Raw genomic sequence first — 11,119 nt, forward strand, 5'->3', positions numbered from 1 at the left:
CAGGAGGAAAACGCTCTGGATTGGGAACAAACAGCCTTCCAAGAGCAAGGGCCAAGAAAAAGAACTCTCTCTATTGAAGAAGGTCTCTATCTCTTCTCCATCTTACTCTCCTGATTATACTACTACTACTTCTCATACCTTTCATGAAGATCTCCGACAAGGAAAAGATGCGGAAATTCGAAGTAGGCCTTCAACCACCACTTGAAAAGAGCACGAAGGTGTATCTCCATGATACCCTTTAGCGGATGATTGAGTCGGCACTCATTGCCGAGGATCTACATTCCACTAGTATCCCCAGACGGATGGAACATAGCACGTACTGTGTAAGGCAAAAAGTGTCTTCTTGAGGAGCTGAATTAGCCTAAGAAGCCAGAGGGTATCGGCTCAAGTATCTCATGCCGAACCAAGTACAAACCTTCAATGAGCAAGGAAGTTGTTTCTACTGTGGCAAGAAACGACACATGAAGACCGACTGCCCTGTTAGGCAATAACGACAAGAACAAACATCTTCAAAGAAGGAACAATTGAAGAAGGAACCTGCTCCACCGAGCCTGAATTCTATTCCTGATGTGCAAGGAAATACGGAAACAGAAAAAGAGGAAGCGTCAGCTCCTGAAAGGCTTGGGATAAGCTCCTGAAAGGCTGGGGATTTGTGAATAAAAAACGGGTATGGATCCTCTATGATCTTGGATCAATGGATAACTTTATCTCACTGGAGAGTGCGAAACATTTGGGCCTCACACCGGCTCAACTTGAAACTGCGGTCACTTCCGAATTGGCATTCGAGGGGTTGACCACCAATGCAACTCTCATTCAAGGACAACTCAATCTTCGGATTTGCGAGTACAAGGACCGCGAATCATTTCTGATTGCACCCATCGAGGGATGTGATATCATCTTGGGTATGCCATGGCACTACCATATGCAACTAGTCCCAGATTATGTAGAAAAGACCCTCGCTTTTAAGCATGAGGACAAGAACATTAAAATATTTGCCGACGCAGGGGATTGGCTATTCCCTTTTGTGAGCCATATCTCTATTAAAAGGAAATAAAGAAGTGCGTTTCTGCTTACTTGATTTTCACATGGGAAAATGATAAAACTAACGAGGGTTTACTTTCTAGTTTGGAAATTAAACGTTTTTAATTTAATGAAAGGTATAAGGATTGTTTTACAGACACTCTTGCAGAGATCGGAGGTGCAGTTTTGCGACTCTTGTCTTGAGGGTGTACTTTAGAGTTGGAAAATGATCCAGATACCAATAGTTTATGTTTTTATCCTCATTTTTTATGCTTTCTCTTGGAGCGGTAAACAACAGTGTCTTCCGCAGATGCTGGTTGTGCGACTTGTGAGTCGTTGGCTAGAGGAGATTTGTCATAGAGCTGGATTTACTTTTAAATGGACAACATTTTACTTCTCGGACATCTTTCGGGGATAGCAATTGGATTGTATTTATTGCAGGATACTTTTCCACAACGGATTTTGTAGGAGATATCCTCGTCCATGAAACCCTCTCTTAACAGTTGCAGCTTGCTCACTCTAGCTTCCCGATCCCGACTTCCTTTCCAAGAGCTGAGAGGGGGTGTTAGAGTTCAGGTATCTCTCTTGGCTCGTCCAGTCGGTCCTAGTTTCTCCCAGGGACAGGTGCTAGGGAGTGAGGGTTGTTTTGTGGCTGTGCTTAGCCAGTGTGAGGTAGGTTTCTCATGTCATATTGTGTTTAGACTTGGGTTTTGGCTCAGTTCCATGGCCAATAGGCTCTTGTAGGTTGGGGGTATTTTTCCCAGCCTTGGATTTTATTATGGTTCTCCCAAAGACTGAGATTGGAAATGATGTGATCTGGACATTGTGGATAGATTTAGCAAGCAAGCTCACTTTATTCCCATCAAGAAAACGATCAAAGCGGATTATATGGCTAGGATTTTTCTAGCACAGATATTTAAGCATCATGGGATGCCCAAGTCTATTTTGAGTGATCGAGACCCTCACATGACAAGAAAATTTTGGCATGCCTTGTTTGATAACCTTGGCACGAAGTTGATTTTTTCTTCTACATACAATCCCCAAATGGATGGGCAGAGTGAGATTGCCAATTCCACAGTGTTGGCTATGTTGAAATCCTATGTGTCGGACATATAGTCTAATTGTGAGAAGTAACCCCTTGTCGAGTACGCGTATAACAATACCGTACATTCGTCTACAAGGAAGGCACCCTTTGAGATTCTTTATTATAAGCCTTTGCTTCCATCGATCCTTTTAACAAGATATTTGCAGTAGATGAGTTTTTTGGGGGATATGGATCCTTAAAACAAGATATTTGCAGTAGATGAGTTGATACGGCCTACTGGTAAGTTAAGAGAGCAATTTTATGCCCTCAAGAAAAACACAAAAAAGCTACAAACAAGCACATAAGGAATTTGGACTTAACAGTCGGTCAATTGGTCTTATTCAAGTTTGAGAAGGCAAGACTAAAGAAATAAGCGACTCACAAAGAGAAAGTGGTAAAACTTTCCAATTGTTATTATGGGCAGTTCAAGATAATTGACCAAGTGAACAATGTAACATTCTGATTAGAGCTCTTGTCTAATTTGAGGCCGGCCATATATGGGACCGCCTCCAAGTCAGCTTATTGCTAAGAAACCTCCCGAGGTTGAGGAAACAAAAGAGATACTTCAACCGGAGCAAATCATTCATCATCAGGAGCGGCCATTAAAGTCCGAAAAGATTACACGGGAGTTAAGTTCAAGAATTATTCTACTTTAGATGCTCAGTGAATGTCTGAGTAGGAATTAGCATCTTATCCCGAGATTCTGGAAGGATATGTACAAGCATTACAGTTGAGGACAAGTGTAGTGGATGACCGAGCAGGAATTAGCATCTTATCCCGAGATTTTGGAACGATATGTACAAGCATCTTATCCCGAGATTCTGGAACGATATGTACAAGCATCTTATCCCGAGATTCTAGAACCGATATGTACAAGCCAGAGGGATGTTGCTAAATGGACTATTTTCTTATTTTTTGAGTAATTTCTATTTATTGAAATTAGGATATTTAAATGTGTAGACTTGAACTGTAAAGTTAGGAACTGTAGATTTACTGGAACTGATAAAAGCCATCAGGAACGGACGACTCCGATGTGTCATATGATGGGTGACATTAAGCATTGCGAAGGGGTTGTATCGGTAGTTTGGTGGGGAGACTGGGAAGTGGATCTTCTTGATGTGTCACATGATGGGTGACGAGAACATCGAAAAGGGAATATTCCATTGATATGGCAGGAAATCCGAATTGGAAAAAGGAATACGCGTAAAGACATAGGCACAAGAATAAAGATGGGTTTTGAGAAGCTTTTTCTTAAAAGTTGAATATTTTTAAGTGCTTTCCGGGAAAAGCAGGTGCTTTTTGCACTAGGAATGTGTGTTTGCATTGCATCTGTGCCTGAGAACTGCATCTAGGGACACCTGGGAACTGTTGTGTAGCATCCGTTTTGAGCTCACTGAGTTTTATTGAGTTTTTAAACAGGTCCACACATTCTTAAAAATTGACCTGCCGCCCACCTGGTAGCCAATAATAAAAAAATAAAGCAAGCCTCTTAAAAAATAACCCAACACTGCCTTGCTGAAAATAAGCGTGCTCTCTCTCTCTCTCTCTCTTCTTGCGAAAAACAGTTGCCAGCTCTCTCCCTCTTCTAGCGCTACCTCTTGCTATTATGGCCGGCACCGCACCGGCTATTCCTGCCAGTCCCATGTGCCTATAAAATGAGCCAACTCTCTTCCTCTGTCTCCCAATTTTACCAGCGCTAGCTCTTGGAGACTCTACCGGCAGAATATGCAAGTGATCGAGTGAAGCTAGTGTGTGGAGGTCGCACGAGACGGGCACCACGTGCCAACGGAAAAGAACAGAGTGGACAGACTTTTAGCACTTCAATAACAATTGAACACGAAGATTCCTCCAGTAAAATTCCAGTAGCCTTTGGAAGTGCCGGTGTACTCTGTCTGCTCTTTTGTACGGCCGGTATGATTTTAAAAAAGCACACGCCTAATGCTCTGGTACCACTGTCACGAGATGGGCACCACGTGCCAATGGAAAAGAACAGATTTGTAAGGTGCGGCGGAAGTGAATGTTGAACTTTGGTCAAGATGAGTCCTCCAAACTGTGCTCAAGGGTTGCTTTTACTTATGGAAGGGAGAGCCTTCCGTTCCTTTAGTGAGAGAGTGCAAATGATACAAACAAAGTATAAACACTGTGAATGAAGGTGCTAAGACTGAGAGATAGAGAGAGAAGAATACGACACCAGAATGTTGTCAAACCCTCCTCCGAAGGCCCCACTCTCTAAGGCGAGAGTGGTCTACTATTAATTGCACAAATCTCTACAATGCAATGGACTTGCTGACGATGTCGACGACGATGAGGAGGATGACGAGATGGGCTGAAATCTGAAAACCCTAATGGCTTTCTCAGAGTAAATGTACCTCTCTTAGTGTGCTTTCAAGGTTTTTTGCCGAGGTGTCCCGTGTAGGGAAACGCTTGAGAAATGTCTTTTCTTTGCTGTAGTCCTATCTATGATTCTTGTCTCATCTTAGCCTTAATTAATCAATGTTTGGTATCTTGTGTGTGTATATGGGCTGCTTATTAAAGCAAGTCCAGATGCTTCATTTGTAATTTACACTTTTGTGACCTTGTGAAGCCCTGTTCTATACGAAATGAAGCATTTGAATAACCACCTTATGATATGCTAAAATGCACCCGGAACAGCATGGCGACACTATTCTACAAGTCACACAAGAAGCAATTGTCATCGCTGATAAGTTTCCAAAGGTACTCGACTATCTATGTAGGCCTTTTTATGTTTAGTGTATTCAAGCTAATAAAGACTTTAATGTAGGGACGAAAACACTTGCTTGTGGTATCAAGACAAGAGGGCCTTGATAGCCTAGAGGACTTGAATAGCTCACATATACAGCTTGTGAAGAACTTGCACGCCTTGGGTGAAGCATGGGTACAAAAACTATTAGAGGAGGATCAATCCTTGGTGTTCAGAATAGGTTATCATTCGGTAAGATTTAAGGCCTTCATTTTACATGCTTCGCAATCCCCTAAGTATCAACACAAGTGGAAAGCCATTCTGGTCGTTTACCTTGTTGATGTTGGCAGGAACCATCAATGAGACAGCTGCACATGCATGTGATTAGCCAAGACTTGGACTCACCTTCCTTGAAGAATAAGAAGCATTGGAATTCTTTTACGACAACCTTCTTTCGCGATTCCAAGGCTGTGATCGAGGAGCTTGAGGCCACGGGAAGAGTGAAACCATGTGGTGATGAGAATTCTCTTCTTAAGCTAGAACTTCGATGTCACAGGTGTCTTTTTGTACAGCCCAACATTCCAAGGCTAAAGCAGCACATACAGACATGCAGGGCTCCCTTCCCTCCGGATTTGTGTCTGCAAGGCTACATTATCATGAAAAACTAGGGCTTACAAACATGACTATTGTGTTTTGAAAGAACGACTTACAAACTATTGGCTTACAAACATGGTGGTACAACATGAACGAGCGTACATAGAAAAATGCGCAGTTTTGTCTAAGAAAGTTGGGTGTTTCTAGGCTGAACAAAATCTCAAAATCTTTTGTAGCATACTGGAACATTAAAGGACTTCTGCATAATCATTTTGATACCTATCTTTATATTGTATATTGTTAGTCCTTCAAGCATCCAAGGCACAAAAATTTTCAATAACTGTTTTTTGGCTTATTGTTTATGGAGGTCTGTCATTGGAGATTGGCCGCCCTTTTCTAAGAACTATATTTTTTACTTGTCTATATTATCTGCATTACTTTCAGAATTCAAAACATGGCAGTTTTCAAGACCCTTGTAGCAAGGATGGTGTACCCCTCCACATGAGAATAACACGATGTGCCGAGGTAACTCGATGGGGCTGACCAATTGAGGTTGTATTGTTGAGAAGTGGTTGCCTCTGCTAGTAAACATACCCTATTTGAAATTACCCATGTTCATGCTAGCAAATAAATAATAGGCAGGTTATAAATGAGCTCCAGCCTGTGACAACAAAAGTATGTCATATACATGAGCTGCCAAAAACAATCCAGCTGCATGTATGAGAACGTCGGTAGTTTGTGGGTTTATTTAATTAGCAATGATTACTTGGTGCTTGCTTATGAAAGCACTCATTCTAGAGTATGAACCTGGCAGTTATAGTAGCTGCAAATAGATGCCAATTGTCACCTACTTCCATGTACATGGGCTATGGGTTAGGCTTGAAATTTGTGCCCGAATTATTCTTTGAAGTCTATTTTGAGGTGTTTCACTAGGTGTCTTGTGGAGATTTGGAGTAGAAAAAGATAAGTTGGGATAGAAAATGAGCATATAGGTTAGAAGTCTACAATGCTTATAGGGTCCTCCCTCAATGACGTGTGCTTTTCGCCTACAGAGTGCCAATTTTTATTTACTACTTTTGATGGCGTGTTCAACAAAGGCATTATCTATGGCACACTCTGGCTTTGTCTGTCTTTATTTTCTAAAGAGGGGCATTATCTTATGTACATCAGGGCTTAGCAATATCAAAATAAAACAAAGAAGCATTGGTGTTTGAAACATCAATGTGATTTTCAAATTTCCTAAATAGAATTGCTTACTGGACATCTTATGGCCTTTCATAAACTTCCTTTTGTTTTTTTGGGGGACGGTTTATACGAGTTGAGTTATTTAACCTCCCTTTCAACTTTTGCCTCCACTATATTTAGGGATTCTCATAGTAAAGACTTAAGTAAATCTGTAGTGTACTGTGCATATTTTGGCTATTGAAAGACAATACTCAGGCCATACAAGCCAAGTAAATTTTTAACAGGTTAATTTCATGAGGCAGTAGTTTGGTCTCTCAACAACTACTGAAACTTTGTGCTACTCATTGGGGGAGTAGAGGCATTTAGAGATGCTCTTTTGAAATCCTCATAATTTTGAATCTCATGTTAGGGCGCCTCGTGATTTTGAAAGCAAGGTTGTATCTCATATGTGCATTGATCAACCCATATAGCTCCATTACATTCATAATGAGCTACACTTTTGAACCATCAATCTACTGATAGGCATTTTTTCTACCGGCTATCATTATTAAAAAGTGTTCTCTATCCAATGGCCAATCAATGTAGTGAAACCTCTTGCTTTTATCACTAGATTATGGAGCCTAGTCTTTCTTACTTGAATTTGCACATATGTACGTATTGATTATCCATCTTATCTCTAGTATTGCTTTCTCAAACTATCTCACTCTTAATCCTGAAGCTATTGATTATTGAAACAACCTCTTGTATTTCGTGAATAAAATCTTTTTGGCATATGCAATTGAATAATAAGTTGCAACATATATGGGGCTTGGAGCTTAAGCAAATTTATGTTGCAGATAGGGTTGTAGACAAGCTAGTCTCGCACGGTTCCGTACGTTTTGTACACATACTAAGATATGCGGTACTAAACGAGTGCAAAAAATTAAGATGTACGGCGATGTCATGTACGTTCAAAATAAAAAAAACAAATAATTCTCAAGCCTAAGGCTTAAGCTCTTGGGTTCAAACTTTACTCTTAAAGAAACTTGGCATTTGGACAAATTACAACTACAATGTAAAGAATCAAGACAATGAGCATTACATAAACCAAAATGATAAGTAGAGAATCGTCCAATTGAGACTTTGTAAATGTTGGAGAACATTATGGGGAGGCATTGCTTAAATAGGAAGAGGCTAGAGCATGAGAGAAGTGGCATCCAATGTCACATGGGCTTCATGTGGAAGGAGGAGCATCCAAAGCCCAAGGAGCTTCAAAAATGAGGACAAAATTGCCTAAATTCGGGCCCCAAAACTACGTAAAAAGGTGTCTCCAATAGTCAATAGTCAATGGTCAACAATCAAAAGGGTCAACGGCTAGAAACAATCGCCATAAAAACTACCGAACGGAACGTACTAGTTGTATGGAATGGTACGGGATAGAATGAGACGTTCCGTTCGACGTACGAGAACTACCCTGGTTGTACAAAATGCACATGAAGGTAGAGGAGAAGAAGAAGAAGCAAAGGAAGTGTTCTAATACAAAGATAAGGCGTGCCCTAGGATAAGAGATGCATATACATACTAAGGGAAAAAACTTCCTAGCAAGGAAAGAGTGCTTCAACGGGTCTAAGTGCCTTCACACACATTACGACCATGATATGGTAGCAAATTCTTCCTAGGACCGACACGGTGAACATGGGCTGACACTCATGTATAAGGAACTATCGACCTTATACGATCACTCTATCAAGGAGAGCGAGTCTCAAGATTTGTGAAAATCTAGGAACTTCTCTTGAGGCAAAGTCTTTTTGAAAAGTTCAGCAAGGTTGTTGTACGTAGGCAAACAAGCCAAGCTTACATCTTTTGCAGAGAGTCTCTTCCTAACATAATGATAAAGCACCTCAATGTTCTTTGTGACAGCATGAAAAACATGATCTTTTTTAATTAATCATAAGGTGTTTATGCCAATTTGCCTTGTATATAACTTCACAACCGAGGTGGCCTTTAAAGGTCTCTTCCTAGTAAACCAAGATATGCATGACCTGTTGAGCATGAACAAAAACCACTAGTTGACACTCGTGTGTCGTAGCAAAATCCCAATCTCATCGCAAAATAACATGTAAAATTGGTGACGATGATCCCCCTTGGAATAAAACAACCTATGATGTGTTCTGCCATTCAAGTAGCGAAAAATTCACTTATGTGCCTTCCAATGCTTGGGCCTTCATCTATGCTCTTTGCACCTATGAGATTGCATATTGAACATCTGACCTTGAAGTGCACATAAATTAGGGAACCAACAGTCCTTGGTGATCAACCATGAGAAACTTACCATACCATGTCAGTGGAATGGAGGTTTTTTTTTTGAAAGGCTACGCAAGCGTATAAGCTAAGGGTGGATGCCCAATTATTACCCCTCTAAAGTTGAAAATAAGGAAGGGAGTGGTTAGACTTAGCGGGGGGGGGGGGGGAGTGGGACAAAGAAAAGGAACTATATTGTCTCGTAAGAATGTCTCTTCAAGCGAGAAACATCTCTGTCCTCTAGCTTGGAGACAATATTTTTTTCTTCTTGGAAATCATGCCTTTGTTTGAAAAAATGGTAATAATCATTTTATTGCAGAAGGATTTCCTCTTTGATTCATCTTGTTGGGTAGATTCACTTGAGTCAAATCTTATATATAACAAGTTAACGATATGATATTTTTGAAAGTTGAAAACTAGTTAAAAGAGGGGTCCTATCTATCTTATATTGTTTGCTCGTAGGTAGCATTCCCAATTTTTTATAGAGTGAATCCCTCTAGCCAACAATTTACTGATAGAGAGTAGCACTCAATGGGGTAGCATCAAAGCCATCTCTAACATTATGAAGACTAAGCTTCAAACCTGTGTTTACAAGAGTAGCAAAAGGATGCAATCTTCAAGGTAGAATCTACATAATAGTGGCTCAATGTAATTTCTCTAACACAACTATACCTTTGACATAATATATATTGTATGCAAACTAATGACGCAAAAGCACTGAATTGAATGTTTTAAAAGAGGCATTCAAGTTTGCCCTAAATTAGCAGTATGTCTCCTACAGGGTCTAGTGAACATGTCATCAACATAGAAATAGTGATCAAAAGTACATAGTCCACGTACTTGACACATAACAGACTTTCAATTGAGCAAATATGAAAACCATGTACAACCAAATAAGCATGTATTTTCTCATGCCAAGCACATGGGGCTTGCTATATGAAAGCAGCTACAAATCTGACCAAGAAGGGGGAGACGAAAAATAGCTACTCCCAAGAGCGAAGCGGGCTCACAACAAAACGATCCTCCAATCTCTTGCTCAAACCAACTCTGTGCATCTTTGTGAAGATCCATCTGATGGAAGGTCTCCAAGGGCCTCCTGCTTGAGGTACTCGAGCTCTAAGCTACTGAAGCAAAAACTTCTTCCAGGGCTCCTCCCCTCGAGGCGGTCCTCTGACAATACAATTCCCAAGAAGGGCTCTGCTCTGCTGTGCTGGGTCTATGATCCCTAAACCCCCCCTGAGAATAAGGTAGAGTGATGACCTGCGAGGCTACTTTGGCTTGGGCTATATGAGTGTTGCGCCCTGACCAAAGAAAGTTCCTGATCAGTCTCTCTCTGTGGATGATGCAAGACCTAAAAAAGATCCAACAAGATGTAATGTACCACATAGTAGCCAGCAACACCTTGTTGGCCACTACAACTCTACCTGCCAAAGAGAGTAGTGCCGAACTCCAATGTAACAACTTCCTCCTGATGGACAGGAGGAGGGGAGCAATCTGCTACTCAGGAGACAAGTCCACGCCATCCAGACATTTTGGTCAGCTGCATTTGGACATGGTGGTATCTAGGGAGGGGTATGTATGACTATTGTGGGCTCTTAGCAGTAGGCCATCGTGGACAAAGGTATCATTGTGCCTGGCAGGGCTCAATTGATTACTATACAGGTTCAGGGCTGCCTCTTGGGCTTTCTCAACATCTATGCACCCAATGTGGCAAGTGCACATGAAGAATTTTGGTCTCACATTGTAGAGTCTCTGCCGCACGCAGAGCAATGGTGCATTGGGGGTGACTTCAACATGCTCGAGGATGCCTCTGACAGGATTAGAGGTAGCCATGCTACTGTGTACGGAGCTGAGTTGGCAACTTGGGAGAGGCTATGTATGACTTTGAGGGTTTCAGATGTTTGGAAATACTCTCGCTTTGTGAGGCCCCCAGACAACCTAGCCTTCTCTCGTTCGGACCGCAGAGTGGGAGGAGTGATTCAATCTTGGATAGATCGCTTCTACTCTAGTGACCACATATGTGACTTGGGTGGGTCAGTTTTCATTTTGGCTGGGACATCTTTTTTGGACCATGCATTAGCAATCCTCACTGTGACAGATAGACATACGAGGGGGAGCGCAATGCTACGCATCCCTGAGAGGATTTTGTTGGACTTTGAGCTCAGAGAGCTTGTGGTGGCTCTTTGTACAGAGGGCTTGGATACGCAAAACTCTCCTGCTAACAGAGTGGCCTCTAGACTTCCTCAGCTTAGTCA

At 41.5% G+C, this 11,119-nt stretch overlaps 1 protein-coding gene across 1 annotated transcript; it reads left to right on the plus strand.

Annotated features, from left to right (window-relative positions):
- Positions 1-4,701: 4,701 nt before the first annotated feature.
- On the plus strand, positions 4,702-5,666 carry LOC147454297 (transcription factor bHLH140-like). The gene is made up of 3 exons (XM_086517313.1): positions 4,702-4,819; positions 4,887-5,057; positions 5,156-5,666. Exons 1-3 carry the CDS (start codon positions 4,742-4,744, stop codon positions 5,471-5,473), a joined length of 567 nt encoding a protein of 188 aa, XP_086373439.1. The 5' UTR covers positions 4,702-4,741; the 3' UTR covers positions 5,474-5,666.
- Positions 5,667-11,119: the final 5,453 nt, after the last annotated feature.

The sequence above is a fragment of the Adiantum capillus-veneris genome, chromosome 7 (genome assembly GCF_014529385.1).
Source record: "Adiantum capillus-veneris isolate H3 chromosome 7, ASM1452938v2, whole genome shotgun sequence".
Taxonomy (NCBI): Eukaryota; Viridiplantae; Streptophyta; class Polypodiopsida; order Polypodiales; family Pteridaceae; genus Adiantum; species Adiantum capillus-veneris.

Coding starts and splice junctions, on each gene's coding strand:
- LOC147454297 (XM_086517313.1), top strand. CDS start 4,742: ATGCACCCGGAACAGCATGGCGACACTATTCTACAAGTCACACAAGAA. Junction 4,820..4,886: donor TCGCTGATAAGTTTCCAAAG/GTACTCGACTAT, acceptor ACTTTAATGTAG/GGACGAAAACACTTGCTTGT. Junction 5,058..5,155: donor TCAGAATAGGTTATCATTCG/GTAAGATTTAAG, acceptor TGATGTTGGCAG/GAACCATCAATGAGACAGCT.